Raw genomic sequence first — 25,997 nt, 5'->3', positions numbered from 1 at the left:
AAAACGATCCGGCGGCCCGGTCGTAAGGGAAGCACTGTACGTACTCTACATCTGGGCTCCGAGACGCCATGATCTGATCAATCCGGGGACTTTGGAGGATCAGGAACGGGACTGAAATGTTAAAGATCGGCGATTTTTAGGACAATCTGCCGGGGTAATTTTCAGCTGGCTCCGTAGCGGCGATCATAATCATTACCGGTATAGCTAGTGTGAATTAGGCCTACATCGAAGCCACCTCACCGGCGGGGACTAATGCAAGCACGGCAGCGGCTATTAGTGCCTTACCCTAGGACAATTGCTTGATTGGCTTCTGAGACAAGCATCAATCAATCCTGTTCTGGGGCGAAGTACCGATCTTACGCTATCTGGAAGTTATCTTGCTTACCTGCCCTTTCAAGACCGAGAAAGATCATCACTTACTTCTCTCAGCCTCTTGTTCAGCAATTCTTTGCTTTTTCTGTACCCACTGGTCAGGCCTGCTCAGATCATGGAATTAGATAACTAGTTCCACTTCACCGCTCGTATTTTAGTTTGTGTGGTCTTTTATCCCTGTGGTGTTGCATCAGAATCCATTCCGGCACGTTACATGCATATGCCGCCTCGTGAGTCATGTCCGCGACTACGAGGATGAATGCCAAAGTGCTCTTTGCAGGCGCTTAGATTGAAAAAGAGCTCTTGTTAACTTTCCAAAGAGAAGACATATACATTTATCAGGACTAAACATTCCTCTTTTTGAATTATTTATATCCAGTCTCTATAATTTGCAGATTGGGACAAGACTCACCAGCTCAACAAGACTGTAAATTTGCATATAGTACGACATTTGACATAAAACACGCATCATGATTAAAAAAAGCTTTTCTTTGTGTTGGCACTACAGCCGCCACATGACCCCGCTCCCTGCAAGCCAGACCTCCCTCCCATTAAACCATGTCTCCGGGATGCAAGAAAACGTCTGATATTAGATCAAGGTCCTAGCAAAACTTAGTCTAAGATCGAGTAGTCGATCTTTACCAAATTACACTAAGTTTACCTAAACCCTTTTGCTACTTAGGACAGAGATCCTAATATCTTACCACGCCCCCTTGCGTGCTGACATAGATTCATGCTAGTCATATCATCATCCGGAATGCCTTCTCCTGAGGCCTGCCAAGCTTCTCACCCCAGCAGCGGAACCGAACTAATGTAGTCCTTGCAGAAGCTCCAACGGTCCACCGCCAAGAAGGGAGTGAATAAGCGTGATTCGCAGCTGCGTCTGTCCACCAAACGAGCAAAACGGCTGCATGGTCGGCTCGTGACTAGCTGCAGTTTCCCAGCGCCAAGCCGGCTTATGGAGTATCTCGATGCATAGTCCAGTTAACTGGTCTTTGTCTGCCATATTTGTCACTCCACCACTTGTTGAGTGTGAATCGCGCCATCAAGTGACAAGGATAGATTTGCCATCGCGGATCCATTCAGATTATCTCATTTCTTTCTGGCCAAGCTGCGCCGCCTACGTGCTCTCAACATTGGCTTGGCCAAGTTTGCTTCGTCAAGTTGCCTGAAGCACCCTAGACTTTCATCCGCCTCTTATGTCTCAGTCGAGAAGATACTTCTGGGCTCCATACCATTTCGGGCTACATCCGGGCTTTCCGGGTCCCAAAACCGGTTCGTATATGGTGGAACGAGAGAAACGAGGAAAGGGAGAATCAGAAAAGAGCGGAAATACTGGATTTTCCATGTTGTCATTGGTGTAACGGCGTTGTCAGTGGCCAATGGGCGGAGACAACTATCGTCTTGCGGTTCAGAAGCAAGAAAAAGGAGCCAGCATGGCGAAATAGGCTGCATGTCGCTGTAGAGCTGAAAAAATAGTCCTCTAATTCGGTATGGTTTGCTGTTTATATCCCTGAATGACACCTTGAATGCTGTTTCTTGGTAGTGATGTTGCTGATCCGTAACAAGGATATATCTGCTGTAACCTCCATCCACATAGATGCAGTCACCTTAGAGAAAATTATTGCTGTCGTGACGCACGAATTTCACACATTATTCGTTTGACGGTCTACATCTTTCTGTCATACAAGTCCTCACCAGCAAATACTCACCGAATCATTTTACATAACCTAAACAATGGCACCCAATGTCTCTTGCGGCTGTGTCAGAACCGCCGATCAGTCAATGCCGGATCTGAAGTCTGCCATGTTCCCGCAGTTCGATGTGTCTGAGACAGGTTCTGAGCACCTGGAATTTGCCAGCCGGATCTACCACGTTGCACCTGATGATCTGAGAGACACGTGCTCTGCTCTCTGTGCAGCATGGGCGATCCTTCTTGGCTGCTTCACCGGGCTGGATGATGTGTGTTTCGGCTTTGACAGTCAGCACAGCGTTACCGAAACGTCGGGACTTGCAGAGCGCATGAGACAAGCTGTGCATGCTCGCTTGCCTGCCAATCAGCGCGTTGGAGAAATTCTCAACGGCAGCTTTTCGTCGCTGGTGTTGATGAGCGACGAAAAGGCCAAAACGCTATTCAACACGATTTTGTCAATTCAGAACCACGGAAATGAGCCTAGAAACAGTAGCGGACAACATCCTTTGTGGTGCAAAATTCGCATGACGGTAGATCCCGTGACGCTTGAAAATGTCTTGACATGGGACCCTTCCTTCATGGGCCAAGATCAAGCAGAGAACATCAGCAGCACCTTCGACAAGATTTTCAGGGAAATCATCAACCACCCGGAGACTCTCCTATCACAAGTCAGCTTCTTCAGTGAGCGAAATGAGCGACAAGTTTTGGCCTGGAACAGCAACCCTATGAGAAATGTGCGCAAGTGCATCCATCAGGCCGTGTCAATGCAGGGAGCGTTGAGACCTGATGAAGAAGCTGTTTGCGCTTGGGATGGGAGCTTTTCCTACCAACAGGTCCTTTCACTAGCAGATCGTCTCGCCTGTCGTCTGCAAGCCTCTGGAGTTGGGCCTGAAGTCTTTGTGCCCATCTGCTTTGACAAGTCCAAATGGGTCGTTGTTTCGATGCTGGCGATCCTCAAAGCAGGCGGCATCTTTGTCCCTCTCGACCCTTCTCAACCACTGCTTCGTCTACAATCTCTCGCGCAAAAGGTGGAAGCCAAGACGATCTTGTGCTCTCCTCAGCATCAGCGCATGCTGGAGAGCGTAGCGCCAGAGTTGATTCCTGTCGATGAGCAGCTGTTCACCGAGCTACCCAACCAAAGCGATGAGGTTGACTGTGGATCGTGGCATAACGGAGCCTACATGATATTTACAAGTGGCACAACGGGTGAGCCCAAAGGAGCCCTGATCCAACATGGAGCTCTCATGTCGAGCGCACTTGCTCACGGGCCTGCTATGATGATGGACTCCAATACACGATCGTTCCAATTCGCTGCGTCTACCTTTGACGTGAGCATCACTGAGATCTTGACCTGTATGATCTTGGGTGGATGTGTCTGCATACCCAGCGAACACGCTCGCCTCAATGCAGTTGAAGAGGCCATCACCGAGCTCCGAGCAAACTGGGCGCTTTTGACCCCGACGTTCGTCAAGTTCATCAACCCCGCCAATGTCCCAACCTTGAAGACACTCGTTACTGGTGGAGAGGCCATGACACAGGCTGTCATCCGTTCATGGTCGCACATCAACCTCATCAACTGCTACGGCCCTGCTGAGACGTCTGTTGTTTCACACGTGCACCGAGGCATGGTGCAAGGGACCAATCCGTTGAACATTGGGCACCAGGTCGGCATAAACTGCTGGATCGTCGATCGGGACAATCACGACCGTCTCATGCCCGTTGGTGCAGTGGGCGAGTTGGTCATCGAGGGCCATACGCTCGCACGCGAGTACTACAAGGAGCCCGAGAAAACCCGCGAAGCATTTATCGAAGATCCATCGTGGGCAAGGAACCAACCGTCACGAATTGGCCCTAGAAGGATGTACAAGACGGGCGATCTCGTCAAATACAACCACGACGGGACGTTTCATATTGCCGGTCGGAAAGATGCGCAGATCAAGTTTCACGGGCAGCGCATCGAACTCGGGGAGATAGAGCATCACATCAATGCCAGTGCCAGCATCAAGCACGGCATGGTAGTCCTACCAAGGGAGGGCTTTTGCAATGGTCGACTCTTGGCCATGGTGCAGCTCTGCGACGCCCTGAGTGAGGACCTCGTGCCCAATGGTCAACCCTATAAGCTCATCGGGGGCGATCTTGAGAGCACTGCGCAGGAAAAGATTGCAGAGACCAAGGAGCTGCTTGGCAAGAGGCTGCCCTCATACATGATACCATCCATGTGGCTTGCCGTCGAGTTTATCCCTCGTCTCCAGTCTGGAAAACTGGATCGCAAGCAGACAGCGAAATGGATCGATGGCATGAGCGAGGCATTGTATCGTCAACTCAATCCTGTGGCAGCAGTCACGCAACGATCGGGAGATCTTGAGTGCGGAAGCACGACTGAGCTGGAGCTACACAAGATATGGACCTACGTCTTGAACCTCAAGGAAGAACAGCTTGGCCTCGCACAATCCTTCCTCAGCGTCGGCGGTGACTCCATCTCGGCGATGCAAGTCATGAGTGAGTGCAAGAAACGCGGTCTCGGACTGGCAGTCTCTCACATCATCAACTGCAAGTCCATCAGCGCGCTGGCTCTGCAGGTTAAGGACATTGAGAAGCCCGCGCTGCTGCACGAGATGGTTGAAACACCGTTTGACCTGTCCCCCATCCAGAAGCTCTACTTCGCGAGGCCAAACTACGAGCAGGGCCATTACAACCAGAGCTTTTTGCTGCGGACGAGCCAGCGTATTCATGAGGCACATCTACGCAGGGCAATGGAGACTCTTATCTCCAGGCACTCGATGCTCCGTGCGAGGTTCCAGCAGGATGTTGGTGGGGAGTGGCAGCAACGCATCACCAACGACGTTGCGTCCTCGTATCGACTGCGTGACTTGAAACTGGTTTCGCAAGAGGACGTCGATGACTCGCTTGTTGACAGTCAGACCTGCCTGGATCCTGTACGAGGTCCACTTGTCGCTGCTGACCTGATCGACCGAGGGACAGAAGAGCAGCTTTTGTTCGTCGTGGCGCATCACCTGGTCATCGACCTTGTATCCTGGAGAATCATCCTTCAAGAACTCGAGGAGATCTTACTGCGGCCCGAAGCTGTGCATGATGCAGATCGTCCGCTTCCATTTCAGGTCTGGTGTAAGATGCAGTCCGAACACGCTCAGACCCAAAAGCCAGACCAAGTCCTGCCAATCCACGGCATTCCCGACGGCGATGCTGCGTACTGGGCCATGACAGATACTCCCAATATCTATGGGCAGATGGTCCGTCAAGGCTTTGAGATTGGGCCGCACCAGACATCGTTACTTTTATCCAAGTGCCACGACGCACTGCGCACAGAGATCCCGGATGTGCTTATGGCAGCGATGGTGTATTCCTTTGGCCAGATCTTCACCGACCGTCCAATCCCAGCCATCTTTGCAGAAGGTCACGGCAGAGAAGTCTGGGACAACTCAATCGACCTGTCAAACGTTGTCGGATGGTTCACTACCATTTACCCTGTCTTTGCTGGATCAGATACTCAATCCAGTCTCATCGACACAGTCAAGATGATCAAGGACTCAAGGCGCAAAGTTCTCGACAACGGTCGGCCTTACTTCGCGAGTCGCTGGCTGACGAAGGAGGGTCAAGAAGCCTTTTCTCGTCACTGGCCTTTGGAGATTACCTTTAATTACCTGGGCCAGTACCAACAGCTGGAGCGTGAGGGCGCTCTCTTCACTCCCGAAAGCAACATCGCTGGCGAGATTAGAGAAGCAAGTCAAGGTGCAGATATCGGGCCTCTGACTGCTTGCATCTCTCTCTTCGAGGTGTCCGCCGTCATAGTCAAGGGATCTCTTCGTTTCTCATTTGGGTTCAACCAGAACATGAAACACCAACCGCAGATCCACCAGTGGATCTCCAGCTGCGAGCAGAGTCTCGGCGAAGTCATTACATCTTTGGCCTCAATGGTACCTGAACCTACTCTAAGCGACTTCCCGCTCTTATCCCTGACGTATGACCGTCTGAGGGTATTCACAAAGGAGAAGCTCCCCGAGGCTGGGATCACAGACGTGGGCCTTATTCAAGACGCTTACCCTTGCTCTCCCATGCAGTCTGGGCTTTTGGTCAGCACCACCAGGGAGAACGCTGCTTACGCTGCCTACACGCTCCACGAGATCAAGAACAGGAGTGGCGATAGGGTGGATGTTGTCAAGCTCATCACTGCTTGGAAGCGCATGGTGCAGTACCATCCTATTCTCAGGACTATCTTCTTGGAGAGCGTGACGTTGGAGGACTCTATCTACGATCAGGTGGTGCTCAAGGAAGTTCAAGTTCCATTCACTGTTTCTGAGAGCGGCACAGATGAGGATGCGATTGCAGCACTGAAGGTACCTACGAACCATGGCGACAATGCATCCCGGCTGTTACACCATTTCCACGTCTGTACAGCAAAGAGCGGCAAGGTGTTTTGCAGATTGGATATAAGCCATGTCATCATGGATGGCACTTCGCTATCAATCCTCTTCCGCGATCTTGCATTGGCATATCAAGGGCTCCTCACGGCTGAAACAGGCCCGCTGTATCGCGATTACATCAAAGCTCTTCAGAACCAGCCGATCAAACCCGGTATCGACTACTGGAAGTCTTACCTGGCGGGTGTTGAGCCATGCCTCTTCCCAGTTCTGGACGACGGGGAGATTGCGGAGGTCAAGGAGCTGCGACACTTACGGGTCAGATTTGATGAGCTTGCTGCGCTGCAGAATCTTTGTGAGAAACAGGGAGTCACTATTGTCAATGCCATCTATGCTGCCTGGGCTGTCACGTTGCGTTTATATACTGGCTCTGATGAGGTTTGCTTCGGCTATCTGACATCAGCTCGTGATCTACCAATCGAAGGCATCCGTGATGCCGTCGGTCCCATCATCAACATGGTCACATGCCGTGTCAACGCTGATAGCACGACAAGCTTGGCGGACATGATGGGCTCGGTGCAGAGGGACTATCTCGATAGTCTGGAGTATCGCCACACGCCGCTGGCCCAGGTTCATCACGCCCTTCAGCTCTCCGACGCTGTTCTGTTCAACACAGCCTTGTCGTACAGAAAGCTGCCGCCAATCACGCAGACGGACCTCGTGTTTGAGGAATGCTGCCCTACCTACGATCCTGATGAGTACAACGTGTCGGTCAACATTGAGGCAGGCGAGCATGACATGGCGATTGACTTGATGTACTGGTCTGATACTCTGTCGTACGGACAGGCTTCCAATGTCGCTAGCACTTTTACAAAGTCGCTGAGCAATATTCTACATGATTGCGACCAGCCCATTGCTCAGCTCAACCACTTAGGTTCCTCGCATAGCAGCCAGATTTCTCAATGGAATCAGCGGATTCCTGACGCCATTGAGAGCTGCGTGCATGACTTGTTCAAGCAGCAGGTTGCCTCACGTCCCGACAGTCCCGCGATTGTTTCATGGGACATGGACTTCACCTACGCTGAGCTTGATAGCGCTTCCGACAGACTCGCCCATCATGTTGCCTCATTGGGCGTCGGTCTAGAAACGTTTGTGGTTGTCTGCTTCGAGAAGTCGGCTTTCGCTATAGTTTCGATGCTGGCTATTCTCAAAGCTGGCGGTGTATGCGTGCCTCTGGACCCAGCGCACCCGGAAGCTGCGCATCGACTTCGTGTCGAGGATACAGGGTCTACTATCGCCGTTGTATCTCCCTCGTTAGTGTCCAAGCTCAGCTCCCTCGTCACGACCGTCGTCGCTGTGGACGCAGATCTACTTCAGACCATCTCCACGGCGCCTGAGCCACCTCTTCCTCCAATCACGCCCGACAACGCCTGCTTCGTCATCTACACGTCCGGCAGCACAGGACGTCCCAAGGGTGTGGTGCTAGAGCACAGAGGCATCGCCAGCAACGCCATGTACTCAGGCCCCAGGCTAGGTTACGGCTCAGACTCGAGGGTGCTGCAGTTCGCTTCGTACACCTTTGACAACAGTCTCGCAGAGATATTCAGCACTATCAGTCTGGGAGGCTGCGTATGCGTACCCTCGGACCACGAGAGGCTGAACGATTTGGCCGGAGCCATCAATCGGCACAGCGTCACGTTAGCTGACATAACACCCACTGTGGCTTGCTTCCTCGAGCCATCGGAGGTTCCGACTTTGAAGACTCTGGCTCTTGGAGGTGAAGCGGTGACTACCAAGTGCGTTGGCATCTGGCGGGACTTTGTGTCTCTGCGATGCTGCTACGGGCCGTCGGAATGCTCCGTCAATTCGACCTACTCTGGAGATATCGCCCAGCCTGGGAAGGCCAACAATATTGGCCGTGCCATTGGTAGTGTCGCTTGGGTAGTCGATGCGACGGATCACAATCTTCTCGTCCCAATTGGCTGCGTTGGTGAACTCCTCATTGATGGTCCTATCGTGTCTAGAGGCTACCTGAACCTCCCAGACAAGATGGCCCAGTCCTTTGTTCCTCCACCCGCTTGTATCGAGGGAATCACTGAGAATGGCGGACGGGATCGCAAGCTCTACAAGACCGGCGACCTTGTGCGCTACAACTCTGACGGTACCCTTACCTACCTTGGACGGAAGGATACCCAGGTCAAGCTCAACGGCCAGCGCATCGAACTTGGAGAGATTGAGCACCACATCGAGGCAAATCTCCCCAAGGGCTGGGAATCTGCCGTGGAGCTTGTCACATCACAGGGCAGGAAGTTGCTCGCCTGCTTCATTTGTGCCGATGCCGATATTTCCCTCAGAGAAACCAGCGATGATAGCATGGTGCTGGACATGGATGACTCTTTCAGGTCTCACGCCAAGAAGCTCGAGATTGTGCTTTTCAATGCAGTTCCTGCCTACATGGTCCCATCCGCGTGGCTCCCCGTCTCCAAGATGCCTCTTACTTCGTCAGGCAAGCTCAATCGACGCAGCCTCAGGATTCTGGGAGAGTCGGTGCCAGCAGCCAGGATGAAGACTTACAAGCTTGCCCTCAAGAGCGGTAGGGCACCGTTCAGTGAGGTGGAGAAGCAGCTGGCAGCTATGTGGGCTCAGTTGCTGGACATCGACGTGGCGTCTATTGGAGTCCAAGATCATTTCTTCAAGCTTGGAGGAGACTCGATTGGGGCCATGCAACTTGTGACGCTTGCTCGATGCTCCAACATTGACTTGACCGTGGCTGGGGTGTTCCAGAAGCCATCTCTGCTGGACATGGCGGAGTCGGCTGTGCCGCTATCGAAGGCCCCAATCACGACATACCGACCGTTCTCGTTGCTATCTGATGAATGCTCGGTTGATGCGTTGCGACAAATAGTTGCAGACTCTGCTCGTATCGACGTTGGTCATGTTCAAGACGTATATCCTTGTTCCGCACTGCAAGAGGGACTCATGGCTCTCTCGACCAAGGAACCTGGGGCTTACGTGGCGCAACTCGTCTATCGACTGCCAGCTGACGTCGACAACGCCAGGTTCCAGAAGGCTTGGAGTATTGTGGTGGAAGCTGAGCCAACGCTGCGCACGAGGATCGTTCATACAGAAGATGCTGGGTTCGTGCAGGTCGTTGTCGCTGGGGAAGCACCTCAATGGTCTAACTTTACCAGCCTCTCTGATGCCGACGCAATTCGACGCCAAGTTCCGCTGCATAATGGTGCAAGATTGACCAGCTACGGTCTCGTTGACGATGACTCTGCAGGCAAATGCTTTGTCTGGTCTATCCATCATTCCATCTACGATGGTTGGTGTCTTCCTCTCATCCTCGACAAGGTCAAGCGATGCTACCACGACGATTTGAGTTCCATGCAACTCAAGGGCCCTGACTACTCCAACTTCATCAAGCACCTCACAGACCGGGACCCGAAGCAAGACACCGACTTCTGGATGTCGCATCTTTCGAACATGTCCACCCAACACTTTCCACGTCTTCCCAACGCCGAGTACCAGCCTTCCGCAACGAGCCTGATGGTTCATAAAGCAACACTAGGAACCACATCGGGATCGGAGATCACCGCCGCTACCAGAATACGCACAGCCTGGGCGATGGCGATCTCTACCTACTCTGGAACCAACGACGTCGTATTCTGGGAGACTATGACAGGACGCGATGTTCCGGTCGCCGGGATCGAGGAAATGGCGGGCATCACGTTGGCTACTGTGCCAACACGTGTGGTCATTGAGCCTTCGCAAACTGTCGCTGCATTACTTGCCTCTGTGCAGGATCGGTCAGCCGCCGTGAGAAACCACCAGTTTGCTGGCATTCAGTGCATCAAGAACATCAGCGCTGATACGGCCCTTGCTTGCGGCGCTCAGAACCTCCTGGCCATCAACTACGGACCTCGGGAGTCGACGGATACCTTTTGGTGCGAGCAGTCAAACGAGATGGCTGGTACGAACTTTTATTCCTCATACCCGCTCATGCTCTCGTGCCACTTTGCAGATGGCGAGCTCGAGACTGTCTTGCACTTTGATCCCAACGTTGTACCTGAGCCTCAGATGCAGCGTATCATGGATCAATTTGCGCTGATGCTTGAGTCCGTGTCGTCGTCTGACCTGTTGGATGAGCAGCTTCGCGATGTACCTTTGTTGAGCTGCAATGACCTACAGATGCTGCGTGATATGAACCATACTCCCCTACCCGCCTTAGGGCGACTCATTCACGACGCTGTTGGGGCTCAGACACTGACTCAACCACGAGATAAGCTTGCTGTCGTGTCGTGGGACCAGAGCCTCACGTACGCTGATCTGGACTCTCAATCTACACGTCTTGCTGGTGTCTTGATGGCAAATGGCGTGTCAGTCCACTCAATCGTTCCTTTCTGCATGGAAAAGTCATCTCTTGTCGTTGTATCCATCCTGGCTATTCTCAAGTCGGGTGCTGCCTTTGTGCCGCTCGACCCAGCACACCCTGATGCTCGGATTCAAGGAATTCTCACCGACACTGGGGCTACTGTCGTCCTCGCGTCTGATCAACACTCTGGGCGATTGACGAAGCTCGGATCACGGGTCTTCACCGTCTCGCAGGCTCTAGTAACGCAAGCTCAAGACGCCCCAACCAACCCAGCGCCTCTGTCACTATCCGCCACCAGTCCAGCTTACATCATTTTCACCTCTGGCACGACTGGGAAGCCTAAGGGAACCATCGTGGACCACTCCGCATTTTCCACCGGTGCCTATGCCCACGGTCGTGCCATGGGCATGACAGAGTCGTCGCGTGTCCTGCAGTTTGCGTCGTATACATTCGACGCCAGTATCATGGAGATCCTCACCACGCTTATCCACGGCGGGACAGTCTGCGTTCCAAGTACCGACGAGCGTCTCCACGATCTTGCAGGTGCTATCAACAGAATGAACGTCAACTGGGCTCTATTGACGCCTTCGGTGGCCCAGCTGCTCCAGCCATCGCTCGTCCCTGGTCTCGAGACACTTGTTCTCGGAGGTGAAGCTATGTCTTCTGCTCACATCTCTTCGTGGGCCCCGTCAGTTCGTCTCATGAATGCATACGGACCCAGTGAGACTGCCGTGGTGGCTGCTGTCAACCCGAGTGTTACACTGGATTCTTCTCCCTCGAATATCGGTCACGCTGTGGGTGGTATCTGCTGGGTCACTGATGCCGCCAATCACGACAGACTCATGCCCATCGGCGCTGTCGGCGAGCTCGTGATAGAAGGCCCGATCCTCGCTCAAGGGTATTTGAATGACACTGCTAGAACGGCAAAGTCCTTCATCGCCGACCCGAAGTGGTGCAGACAGTTCCCAACGGCTGCTGCCGACAGGGAACGCAGGTTCTACAAGACAGGAGACTTGGTCAAGCTTACTGAGGACGGGATCGAGTTCCATGGGCGCAAGGATGATCAAGTCAAAGTCAACGGTCAGAGAATCGAGCTGTCGGAGATTGAGCATCATTTGGGCGCGGACCCTGCCGTCGAATCTTGTCTTGCGGCTGTTCCAGCTTCCGGCCCGTTCAAAGCCCGCCTTGTAGGCATTCTATCCTTGCACTCTGCTGCTTCGACCAAGACAGAAATGACCGGGGACCAAGACATGCAGATCCTGACCAAGTATGATCCATCTGCTTTGGTGGGCATTCGAGAAGGTCTCGCAAGGCATTTGACATCCTACATGATCCCATCTTTGTGGATTATCGCAAGCCATGTTCCCCTCCTCCCCTCTGGAAAGCTTGATCGTAGGCGCACCATGCGATGGGTTGAGGACATGACTCTTGAAGACTACCATCTCGTTCTTGACGCGCAGGAAGATGCGTCTGCTCTGGATAGAGATGCTTCGGAAGTGGAGATCAAGCTTAGGGCTGCGTGGGCCAAGGCTCTCAATCTCAAGGTCGACATGGTCCCGTTCAAGCAGTCGTTTATCCACCTCGGCGGCGATTCGATATCCGCCATGAAGCTGATGGCCATTTGCCGATCCTCCAACATGGCTGTGTCGGTCAGCCAGATCATGCGAGCCAAGTCCATCATCGACCTTGCCTCTGCCGTCACCAACGTCAAGGAAGTATTGTGTGATGAAGAACAGCTGGACAAGTCTTTTGAACTATCACCCATTCAGAAGGTTTACTTTGAGAGTATTGGTCTAGGCTCTCACCACTTCAACCAGAGCATGACTTTAGCTACCACTCGCAGCATCACCTCACAGGAGCTCTCGAATGCGCTGCATCGTATCGTCGAGATGCATAGCATGATGCGTGCTCGTTTCTCGCAGGTCGATGGCACATGGACCCAGCGGATCACTAGCGATGTCGCTGGCTCATATACTCTCCGTTCACACGGCATCGTCGACGAGAAGCGTCTCTTGGATTTGGTCATGAAGAGTCAGACTACCCTAGACATTCTTGATGGACCGATATTCGCTGCCGACATGTTTCAAGTGGAGGGAACTGGCAACCAGATCGTCACATTCGTGGCCCATCACCTCATTGTCGACGTCGTGTCTTGGAACATCATATTACAGGACCTGGAAGGCCTCTTGTCAGCATCTGCCTACAGCCCGTCGAAATCACTATGCTTCCAGACGTGGAGCTCCGCACAACACGACGAAGCTCGGGAGGCTTCGCTCGAGCGTGTGTTCCATGACATTCCAGTCCCTCTACAGGACCACAAATATTGGGGAATGGAAGGCGTATCGAATCTTCATAGCGACTCGGTGACTGAGACCATGAACATCCCGACTGATACATCAAACCTGCTCTTAGGCAGCAGTCATGATGTTGTCGATGTCTTGCTAGCATCACTGTTAGCATCCTTCCGCCAAGCCTTTCCAGATCGGCCTTCGGTGCCCCCCATATTCAACGAGGGTCATGGGAGAGAGCCTACCGATGACACCGTGGATCTATCACGCACCGTTGGATGGTTCACCACTCTCTGTCCTGTTTTCCTCCCCAAGGTTATGCCCGCCGAACACGATATCCTCGATGTAGTGTGCTGGATACGGGACTTCCGGAGGAAACTTCCCGCCAACGGTCGGTCGTACTTTGCTCATAGCATGTTACCTAACTCGAAGTCCCAGATCGAGTTCCCAGTGGAAATTGCCTTCAATTTCCTTGGTCATACACTGGACATTGGAACGGGAGACTCCGTGTTCAAGTCTTTCGATGGAAACATGTTGAGCTCTTTGAGCTCGCAATCCGACATTGGAGGCAACATTCCACGACTAGCCCTCATCGAGATTTCAGCATCTTTCACTAACGACGGCTTAACCTTTGACTTTTCTTTCAACCGCCACATGGAACGTCAGTCATCTGTCAGCAGATGGATCCAGAGCTGTAGGGACTACATACGCCAAGCATCCCAAAGGCTATCACAGTTTACGCGAGAGCCATTGACGGATCTATCTCTGCTGCCTCTGGCCTTCAGGAAGGAGTCACAGGTTGAAGAGAACCTCGCTGTGGCGGGAATTTCTCTTGATAATGTTGAAGCAGTGTATCCATGCTCTTCAGTCCAGCAGGGCATACTATTGTCCCAGATCAAGGACCCCGGATACTACTCTTACTCGATCACCTTTTCGGTTACATCCACACGTCCAGGCGACGTGATCGACGTTCAAAGACTATCGGACGCTTGGAAGCGTGTGGTTCATCGCCATTCTGCACTTCGTACTGTCTTCATGGACAGTGTACTACAAGAGGGCGCTATCAGTCAAGTCGTTCTCAGGAACCATGATGCCAACATGTCCATCGTCGAATGTCCCACCACAGAGGTAGACCTCAGACTCAGTAACCAGCAGCCTCTTGGTCTTCCTACGAACCAACCACCTCACTGTCTCACAATCTATGCCACCGAAGAGGGCACTGTGTCAAGTGTTCTAGAGATGAGCCATGCTATCTCCGACGGAACTTCCATGCCACTTCTTTTCCGCGACCTTGGTTTAGCGTACGAGGGCAGCCTGAATACTGTCCAACTTACTGTTTACAGAGACTACGTCTCCTTCTTACAGCGGAGCGGAGGCTCTCAGGATGCCAAGTACTGGAAGGATTACTTGGACGGCGCTGAGCCTTGTTGTCTGCCTCTGCTTACGGACGGAACTACATCACCCAGGACTCTTGGAACCCTTGCCCAAGGTATCTCGCACCCTGCTGAGCTTCAAACGCTCTGCAACGAACGAGGCATCACTCTATCCAACCTGCTACAGCTGGCTTGGGCATTGGTTCTCCAGGTATACACAGGCCTTGACGATGTGTGCTTCGGCTATCTCGTCGCTGACAGGGACGTACCCGTCAGTGGTATTGACGAGGCAATTGGCGTATTCATCAGTATGCTCGTCTGCCGAGTCCGCCTCGACCCATCCACCAACCTCGACAATGCTATGCGAACCATCCAGGACGACCTAGCCACGGCCATGAATCACAAGAATGCCTCCCTTGCCAGCTTCCAGCACGCCATGGGTAACTCCAACGAGCCTCTCTTCAACACCGCCTATTCCTTCCAACGTAGATCAGTCTCCAAGGACATGGCAACCGGTGCGATTGCGTTCGACGTCAGAGATGCGCAGGACCCTAGCGAATACGACATGACCGTCAACGTCGAAGTCTGGGACTCGAGTGTCGAGCTCCAGTTATGTTACTGGCAAGACAAAGTCGCAGACGCGCAGGCCGCCAACATTGCCTCTACATTTGACCGGGTCCTTTCCTCAATGACGAGATGTGACACGGCACTCCCGATCGGAGAATTGGATATGCTCAGCGATCTTGGTAGACAGCAGTTGGTGTCGTGGAACAAGAATGAGCCCGAGGTCTTGAATGATTGTGTGCACCACGTCTTTGAGCATAACTGTCAACGACTGCCAGACCATACACCGGCCATCGACGCGTGGGATGCCGCCTTTACCTACTCTGAACTCGACGCAGCAGCTTCGCGATTCGCTCAGTACCTCGTCTTTCTCGGCATCGGGCCCGAAACGTACGTCCCGCTGTGTTTCCAAAAGTCAGCATGGACCGTTGTTGCCATGATGGCAGTCCTCAAGGCCGGTGGTGCCTTTGTTCCTCTGGATCCTACTCATCCACCCGACCGTATCAAGTTCCTGGTTAGTAACGTCGACGCCAAGCTCATCATTTGCTCCACGTCCTTGAAAGCCAAGTTCGACAGCCTGGATCTTCCCGCTATTCCCCTTGGTAGGGATACTATGTCTTTACTTCCTTCCGTTCTACCGCACTCGCCCAGTATCGCTGTTAAGCCTGACAACGCTGCGTACATCATCTTCACTTCGGGTACGACAGGTGTTCCCAAGGGTACAATTATCGAGCATGCATCATTCACCACGGGAGGCACCGCTCACGCCAATGTTATCATGATGACATCTTCCTCTCGCGTGCTACAATTCGCGTCGCACACATTCGATGCTAGCGTCATGGAGATCCTCTCCACCTTGTTGGTAGGCGGCTGCATCTGCATTCCCAACGACCAAGACCGCATGGACGATTTGTCGGGCGTCATCACCAAGTTCAGCGTGAACTGGACGCTACTCACACCATCAGTCGCGGGAGTCCTTAAGCCAGGTAGTATCCCTACCCTCAAGGTCCTTGTCACCGGCGGCGAGGCAATGTCAAGAGACCACATTAAGAAGTGGACTGGGCACGCCGCTCTGATCAACGCTTATGGCCCGAGTGAGACGAGCGTTATCGCTGCAACGAGCACAAAGGTTGATCATGATGGAAATATCCTCAACAGTGACCCAGGTACAATCGGTCACGCTGTTGGCAGTCGTTGCTGGGTTGTAGATGCGCGCAACCACAATCGCCTCATGCCAATTGGCGGCATCGGTGAACTACTCGTGGAAGGGCCCATTGTCGCCAGAGGTTATCTCAACAACGAGACAAAGACGAAAGAGGCATTCATCGAGCCTCCTTCGTGGCGTACACGCATGAACCTTGAGGGAGACGGCATCGGTCGGATGTACAAGACTGGTGATCTGGTTATGTACAACTCGGACGGGTCACTCAAGTACGTGTCGCGCAAGGACACACAGATCAAACTCAATGGGCAACGTATTGAGCTTGGCGAGATTGAGTACCATGTCCAGGCGCACTTACCGGACTGCATTCAAGCCGCTGTTGACATAGTTGTTCCGCAGAGCAAGACGTCAACTAAAGCGCTAGCCGTCTTCTTTACCAGCGACGATGATCTTGAGGATACTTTCACCCAAGACGTCGATCCACTTCTTACAAGCATGTCGAGTGCTTTGACTGACCTTGCCCAGTCCCTCAAGTCAGCTCTCAGGGACGCTCTGCCATCCTACATGGTGCCTACCATCTACATACCGCTGTCCAAGATGCCATTGACCTTGGCTGGCAAGCTTGATCGCCAGAGACTCAAAGCCATCGCCAAGTCCATAACACCTCAACTGATGGCCTCCTACAAGCTCTCTAGCTCGTCTCGAAGCGGAAACAACCCTACAACGGCGATGCAGCGCAAACTGCAGAAAGCCTGGGCTACAGTCTTGGACATTCCTCTCGCCCAGATCAGCAAAGACGACAGCTTCTTCAGACTCGGCGGTGATTCAGTCGATGCCATGAAGCTCGTTCCGGCGGCTAGGGCGGAAGGCCTTGCCATCAGCGTCATGGCCATCTTCAACAACCCTGTCCTGTCAGACATGGCAATGTCTTGCAAACACTCAGACGAAGCTCTTGTCTCCAGTGTTGACCCGTTCTCGCTTCTTTCGGACACTGAACATCCTTCGTCACTCCTGCGCGAGGTTGCAGGTCGGTGTGGCGTGCAAGAGAGTCAGATTCTGGACATCTACCCTTGCAGCTCCCTCCAAGACGGTCTTGTTGCCTCGACTTTGCAACAGCCAGGCGCATATGTCGCCACTTATGTTTTTGAGCTTCCTTTGGACATCTCCATTGACCGTTTCAAGCTCGCTTGGCAGCATACTGTTGATCGAGTCGAAATTTTGAGAACACGCATCGTCAACACGTCGCTCAAGTCATATCAAGCCGTTCTTGCTCCTCATGACATTGAGTGGGAGCATCATGATGACCTCGAGTCTGCTACTACCCGGGCTGGATCGATACCTGATCACAATGGAGGAGCTTTGGCCCGCTACAGTATGGTCAAGGCGACTGACGACGGGCCTTGCCACTTTGTGTGGGTTGTCCATCACGCGCTATATGACGCGTGGAGCATGCCGTCCCTCCTCAAACTAGTGTGGCAGTTCTACCACGGAGACACCACCCATGAGCCTGTGGGCGAATACGCCAACTTCATCAAGTACCTAGTCGATGTTGACGCCGAAGCCTCTGACGAGTTTTGGAGAGCTAGGTTCCAAGACGCTTCTCTCGTATCTCACTTCCCCAAAGTCTCTTCGGCGCCTGCTGCGCAATCGTATCATGAATCCTTGATACACACGGTGCAGTACAGCAGAGATGGCCTCGGCATGGATGTAACCATTCCAACAATCGCCCGGGCCGCATGGGCGCTTGTTCTGGGGTCTCAGACTGGATCTGACGATGTCGTCTTCGGCGAGACTTTGTCTGGACGTGACATTGCCCTCGATCATGTACAAGACATCCTTGGACCTACATTGACCACGGTCCCCTCAAGAGTTCACATCAGTCGTAACAGTACAATCGGTGACTTCTTGAAGGGTCTTCGCGAACGAGCCACAGAGGTCATCCCCCATCAGCATGCGGGCCTCCAGCGCATTAGTCGCCTAGACGATGCCATAGCGGTCGCCTGTGACTTCCAGAACTTGCTGGTAATACAGTCATCCGACCAGGAAACGGGCCTGAATGATCTGCTTAGCCCTACCCAAAACGACGTTGGCCAGAAAAGCTTCTTCACCTATCCACTTGTTGTGGAATGCTCCATTGAGAAGCATGAGCTCATCTTGACAATTCACCACGACAACAAAGTCATCTCTAGTTGGGAGGCACAGCACATTGCCCAACAGTTCGAAGTGCTCGTAGGTCAACTGATAGACCTATCGCTTCGAGAACCCACTCGCAAGGTATCGGATCTTCGGCTCTACAGCCAAGAGGACGTGGAGACAATCAGAGGATGGAACAGCCTTGTCCTACAACCTTCAAAGGAGAGTATTCCCGACCTGTTCTGGCAGTCAGTAGCAACCAATCCCAACAAGACCGCCGTTCGCGCCTGGGACGGTCAACTCAGCTACAAAGATCTCGCCCAGCACGCCTCTCATTTCGCCAGGACACTCATGCGACATGGTGTACGCGCTCATGAGCTAGTTCCATGCTGTATGGAAAAATCTCTCTGGGCGACAGTCTCGATGCTCGCTGTGATACTCGCCGGCGGCACCATCGTTCCCATGGACCCTGCGCATCCTTCTGCTCGTCACGCCGAGATCACACGCGACTGCAAGGCCCGTGTTGCATTGTGCGCACCGCAGTATCAAGAGCGCTTTCAAGGCATTGTCGAATCCGTTGTCTTGGTCACTTCTGACTCGATCACTGCCCCAGAACCTTGTACGCAGGATCTGCCAATCGTCGCGCCTCGAGATGCCGCATTTGTCATCTTTACCTCCGGCAGTACCGGAAAGCCTAAAGGCGTTGTCATTGAACACGGTTCGTTCTTGACAAGCTCCAAGGCTTTCATGAAACGCATGAACCTGGGTCCAGATTCTGGCGTACTCCATTTTGCATCCTATGCCTTCGACATTTCCATGGCAGAGACGTTCGCTCCACTCACCATCGGTGCCTGTGTCTGCATTCCCAGCGAAGAGATGAGAATGAAACATCTTGCCGGTTCCATGAACTCCCTCGGTGTCACTTGGGCATTCCTAACGCCCTCGCTCGCAAATCTACAGGACCCCTCCAAATTCACCACATTGCAGACTCTGGTCTGCGGAGGCGAGACTCTTACACCCGAAACGATCAGTGCCTGGGGAGACAAGGTCGAGCTGATGAATGGCTACGGGCCAGCGGAGTGTACCATATTTGCTGTTGCAAACAGTTCTGTCTCTGCTACCAACGCTAATATCGGCTACGCCATGGACGGGAACCACACTTGGGTCGTCGATCCCAGAGACCACAACTCTCTTGTCCCTGTGGGATGTGTTGGCGAACTTCTCATCAGTGGTCCCATCGTGACCCGCGGGTACTTGAACGATAGAGAACGGACGGCGGCATCGTTCATCGAGGATCCAGCGTGGATGCACTTCTTCACCACCGACCCTGTGCGTCTATACAAGACGGGCGACTTGGTCAGATATTGTCCTGATGGATCGCTCATGTATCTAGGGCGTAAGGACCATCAGGTCAAGCTCCATGGCCAGCGCATGGAGCTCGGTGAGATCGAGGCTCGTCTTGAGTCTGACCCGCGCATTCGCCAGGTCTTGGTCAATCTACCACAATCTGGTATCTTCAAGGGTCGTTTGGTAGCTATTACTTCTCTCCAGGATCATTTACCCGCCGAATCATCCATTTCCTCGTCTGGCTTTGTCCCTATTCCCGATTCGGCCATGAATGCCGCCCGAATACGGATCTGCGCGATACAACACGATCTGGCCGCGACCCTTCCACCGTATATGATCCCGTCGGTTTGGCTCGCGGTCCAAACCATTCCACTCTTACTGTCTGGGAAACTAGACAGAAAGAGCGCAGGTAGCTGGCTTGTTGATGTAGACGCAGACTTTTGCAAGGTTACTGTCGACTTGGATCATGGTCAAAATGCGGTGGACGCGGTCATGACACCAGTTGGCCAACAGCTCAGACGTATCTGGGCGTCAATACTCAACATCCCAGAGACAGAAACTCCTATGAACCGTTCTCTCATTTCCCTCGGCGGCGACTCCATCATGGCGATTCAAATGCTTACACGCTGTCATGACCAGTCTCTTTCATTGACCTTGCAGGACATCATGAGAGCCAAGGGAATCTCTGAGTTGGCTACTATCGTCATCGCCAAAGAAGACCAAGTTCTTGACAACTACGAGGAAGATGACGATCAAGCATTCGAGTTGTCACCAATCCAACGCCTCTTCTTCAACAACAGCGCCAACACGGAACGTGGAGATCGCTTCAACCAGAGCCAACTCTTGTCCATCAGCCGGCCTGTCGAGATGTCCAGCCTCCAGGAGGCTCTTGATGCTCTTGTTGAAAGACATCCGATGCTTCGCGCGCGGTTCAACAAATCTTCTACTGGGGAGTGGACACAGCATATCGTCTCACATGCCCAAGGTTCCTATGGCTTCCAACACCATGAGATTGCTGCAGAGCCGGACATGATACCATTCGTAGCCGCCAGCCAAGGCAGCATTGATGTTTCTGGTCCTGTCTTTGCGGTCGATCTATTCACACTATCTCATGGCGCTCAGGTACTGTCACTTGTAGCCCATCACCTCGTCATTGACATCATTTCTTGGATTAACATCATCCACGACCTCGAGGCACTACTGACCTCTACCTTCTCACCACCCACCAAGCCCCTCTCGTTCCGCAGATGGAATGCTTTACAGATCGATCATATCAACTCCCTCAGCAATGGTGCAGCACTTCTTCCATTTGCTGTACGACCTGCCGACTTGGATTTCTGGGGCATGTCAAACACCCCCAACGTCTACGGAGACATGAAACAAAAGTCGTTCGTCATCACAGAACCTGATGTCGTCTCCTCCATACTTGGTGACTCGCACAGAGCCCTCAAGACCGAACCACTCGATCTGTTCATCACAGCCATCCTCAAGTCTTTTGCAGAGTCCTTCGACAGCCGGGAGTTGCCAACACTGTTCAACGAGGGTCATGGCCGTGAACCTTGGGATCAAAGCATTGACGCTTCTCAAACCGTCGGATGGTTCACCTCACTCTGCCCTCTGCAAGTATCTCGACAGAGTCTCGACCACGGCGATGAAGTCGACCATGTTCGTAAGGTCAAGGATGTCCGCCGGAGTATTCCCAATAATGGCCGCCCATACTTTGCCCACCGTCATCTCACCGGCCCAGGAACGCTTGATGATGGACCCATGGAGATTTTGCTGAACTACCTTGGTCACACTCAACAAACAAACCACAGCGATTCTCTCTTCACTGCAGTTGACTTTCCATTCACGGAGCAAGACACTCTGGCTATCTCCGATGTCGCGCCTGAGACCTCTCGCCTCGCTCTCTTCGAGATTTCTATATCCGTCCTTGACGAAGGCATCGGGTTTACATTGATGTATAACCGACATATGCTTCACCAAGACGGTATCGAGAAGTGGTTATCCAATTGCCAGGACAGCCTCATCAACACTACGAGAAGGCTTGCCGAGACCTCTTCTGCTCCAACACTCAGCGACTTCCCTCTCTTGCCCATTAGCTACACAGATCTCCACGAGATTATGACCACGCATCTTCCCAGGGCTCACGTCTCGCTCGACATGCTAGAGGACATGTATCCATGTTCGCCCATGCAGACTGGCATTTTGCTCAGCCAGCTTCTAGACCCATCGCAGTATCTGTTCCACGTTGTTCTTCAAGTTAATCTTCCCGACGGCTCTGCAATCGACACTGCAAAGCTCGTCCAGGCTTGTCACAGAGTCATTGAGCGACATCCAGCATTGAGAACTGTCTTCATTGATACCTTGCGTCAAGGTGGATCCTTCGATCAGGTCGTTTTGCGGCCTTTTGAGTCTCGCATTAGCACTATCAAGTGTCGGGAGATCGACGTCATGGCCGAGCTGAACTCTAGATCACTCGGTGAGACCAACAAGACACATGATGGACCTATGCTCCCGTATCAGATCACCATCTGCGAAACACCACAAGGCAAGGTTTTCATGAAACTTGAGCTGAACCACGCAGTGACCGACGGTGCCTCTACATCAATCCTCCTCCGAGACATCTCCAACGCCTACACCGACAGCTTGTCTCCAACTCCACCTCCTTCGTACAAGGAGTACATCAAATACATTTCCAACCAATCCACCACCTCAAGCCTCAACTTCTGGACAGGTTATCTCTGGGAGTCACAACATACAGCGTTTCCGACACTCAACCCAGACTTGATGGCTAACCGCCAACTACAGTGTGTCATGGTCCAGTTCGACCGTTTCTCAGAGCTACAAACTCTTGGATCCAAACTCGGGGTGACATTCTCAAACATCATCATGGCGGCATGGGCCTTGCTCCTTGGAGCTTATACAGACCGCCAAGACGTCTGCTTTGGCTATCTAGCCTCAGGACGCGATGCCCGGATCGATGGCGTCGATGAAATTGTCGGTCCTCTCATCAACATGCTCGTGTTCCGCTTCCAGTTCACGACTGAGACGCTTCTCAAGACACTCTTCTCCACCGCCCGAGATGATTATATGGCCAGTCTGCCACATCAACACTTCTCTCTGGCTCGTGTGAGCCATACCCTGGGCCAATCGAAGCGGGGCTTCTTCAACACAGCTGTGTCCATCCAGAACGCCGGTGTAACAAGTGTCTCCGAGCCCAACTCGCTTACCTACGAATCAATCGATGCCTACGACCCAAGCGAATACGCCGTCACTCTCAACGCCAATGCGACACGAGGTGACGAAGGCATCGTCTTCCGCTACTGGACCAACATACTTTCCAGCTCACAGGCCCAGGAGCTTGCCGTGAACATGTCTAAGCTACTTGACGACTTCATCGATCACAGCGAGAGCACTCTGGTTCATCTTCGACTGTTACAGAGCCCCCCAGTGACTCGCAGTACATACGCGCAATCATCTGAGGTTGACGGCTCGACGTCCGAGCGTGACGACACGAGCCATCTGCCCAAAGCACAAAGCTCAGGAATCAGTGCATCCTCCACTTTGATTGACCTTGGCGACGTATCCTCCATGTCATCCAACATGTTCAACTCATTCTCCCGCGATACGAAGCATCTACACAACAAACTATCCGCACTATGGAGAGACAGTCTCGAGTATCAAGGTTGTGCAATCTCACCCACCGACAATTTCTTCGAATCAGGCGGTGACTCAATTATCGCCATGTCCATGGTGGGCAACGCCAGAGACTTGGACTTGCCGCTCACTGTGGCTGATATCTTCAAGAATCCCGAGTTCGGTTCCTTGTTGGATTGCCTCAATGACAAGTCTTACAAGTATAGTGACAGGGCTTCCAGCCATGACCACCTGGATACCTCGACCTTCAAGAAGGAGAAATACATCCCCAGTGACGACACTTACAAGCCTCTCTCCATGATTGACGCAGATGATGTCGAACAATTCGTGCGAAGCCACGTCTGTCCCGTTGTTGGCGTGTCCCGAGCCAGCATTATCGACGTTCTCCCCACTACCGACTTTCAGGACCAGGCCATTCACGGAGGCCTTCTGGAGTCGCGATGGCAACTCAACTGTTTCCACTTGGACTCTTCAGGCTCACTTGACATGGCGCTACTACAAGAGGGTATCACCAACATCGTTGCCGCTTACGATATCTTGCGCACTGTCTTTGTCTCTCATCAAGGCCGTTACTTGCAGGTGATCCTCCGCCATGTTCAACCCACTGTCATCGTTGAAGATGTGGATAGTATCGATATATTTACTTCAAACCTTGAATTGACCCATCAGAACGACGTTTCGCGTGCTGAGGACTCATCCCTCCGCTTCATAGTAGCACGCCACAAGTCATCGGAACGGCATCGAATCTTCATCCGGATATCTCACGCGCTGTATGACGGCGTATGCTTCCCGACTATCCTACAAAGTCTGAAAGCCTCATTTGATGGAGAGCCTATCAGCCCGACACCCTCATACGCAGCCTACATCCAAAAGGTGTTGGGCACGAACAAACAAGGGTGCTACTCGTATTGGAGATCGCTTCTGAAAGATTCAACTCCTACCAATGTCGTCCAACGGCAGCGCTCATCCTTACAGACATTCTCTACCCATGTCTTGAGGAGGGTCGTGTCTACATCCTCTCTCGCGTCATTCAGCATCACAACCTCAACTGTCATCAAGGCTGCCTGGTCAACGGTATTGGCAAACTTCACAGGGAAGACGGACGTTGTTTTCGGCAACATTATTAGCGGGCGGAATGACAGCAACATAGCTGGGATACAGAGCATTGTCGGGCCTTGTTTAAACGTAGTGCCCGTACGCGTTCGACGCCAAGCCTCTTGGACCATTCTGGATCTTCTTCAATACATTCAAGACCAGCAGGTGGACAATATGCCATATGAGACACTGGGATTTAAAGAGATCATCAACAAGTGCACTGACTGGGATGATGATGGAACCAACGGTTTCTCTACTGTTGTTCAGCATCAGAGCATGCCGCGTACAGAGAGTTTTGCGATGGGGGGAAACATGTATCAGGTTGGTGTGATGGGCTCGCAGGAAGACTGCGCTGATGTGAGCGTCGTGACGACGCCTCTGGATACCAACAGCACTGAGATCTGCTTGGTTTACAACGGGAACGGAGCTATAAGCAAGGAGTTGACGGACGAGATGTTTGAAAGTCTCTGTGACAGGGTTTCAGCATTCTCGCAGGATCCTTATGCTTTACTATAGTGATGCGGGCTATTATAAGTTATCGGATCGGGGCGCCAGTTAATTTCTTTGGTATATAGTTTTTTGATACTAAGTATACTGTGTTTACCATGCCTGATTTGAACCCAGTTTCAAGGCAGTGAATTTCTTATGGGCATAAACAAACCCGAATGTAACAATTAGACTTATCACCAACCGAGAAAATGCAACAGAAGACCAGAGCAGTCGACGTCTAGGAAATAAGCGTAATGTTGGCCAAGAGTACTGGCCGAGGGCACCAGAAAGGGCCATGTACAGACTGCAAGCGCCTATTGAGTTTTTTTCCCTAAGGTTGTCATGTACTGATGGCGCAACTCAATTACCTCAACTTCGCTCCCGTCGAAACCATGCAATCTTCTACAGGAAGTAGAGCATTTGAAAACGAAACTCTTTGGTTCAACGAAACTCGTAAAGACTTGAACATTCCAGATGCCATCGCTCTAGTTGCTCATTTGACTTTGCTAACCCTATGGTTGACGAAGCCCCTGTCGTAGACTACCTTGCTTATTCACGACAGAAATTCGGTGAAATCCTTGTACAAAATGTGTCGTGCTTTCGCGTCCCAACTGTGGTGATAATAATTTCAGAATCTAGACTTATTTAAAGTTTAAAATATCGTACAATGGCAAACGCAGTAGTGAAGTTAAATTGCACTAGGTTGAACGCTAAGAATTTCAGTGCTACAGCACTTATGCATAATCCCTGAATATTGCCTATAGTGGCACAGCCACGTTGGGGATTCCTCTTTGGAAGAGAGTATCAACGATAAGACTAAGAACAGTCTAGAACTACTAAAAGCTCCAGGTGTGAACTAATAGTATTTCTCTGCATTAATAGCTACCCTTATCTCGCGAAACTGTTGTAGAATAAGTGGTCTAAATCAGAAAACATTATTATTATCGGGAAATTGAAAGGGATATGTAAATTTGGACTGGTCTTTATTGCTCGCGGGTGGTTGAATCCTAAGCTAGCAGTAAGTAGCGCTCCAGATAAGCGAGCACAAGCTCTCGGTCACAAGGCCA

The 25,997-nt window shown here is 52.2% G+C and overlaps 1 protein-coding gene across 1 annotated transcript; it reads left to right on the top strand.

Annotated features, from left to right (window-relative positions):
- Positions 1 to 2,109: 2,109 nt before the first annotated feature.
- Positions 2,110 to 24,957, top strand: FMAN_10843 (uncharacterized protein; the record flags this gene model as incomplete). Its single annotated transcript, XM_041823647.1, has 2 exons — positions 2,110 to 16,680; positions 16,732 to 24,957. 2 exons carry the CDS (start codon positions 2,110 to 2,112, stop codon positions 24,955 to 24,957), a joined length of 22,797 nt encoding a protein of 7,598 aa, XP_041689206.1.
- Between the last annotated feature and the right edge of the window lie 1,040 nt (positions 24,958 to 25,997).

Source organism: Fusarium mangiferae (assembly GCF_900044065.1).
Source record: "Fusarium mangiferae strain MRC7560 genome assembly, contig: FMAN_scaffold016, whole genome shotgun sequence".
NCBI classification, from domain to species: Eukaryota; Fungi; Ascomycota; class Sordariomycetes; order Hypocreales; family Nectriaceae; genus Fusarium; species Fusarium mangiferae.
This window is presented reverse-complemented; position numbering and strand designations above follow the sequence as displayed.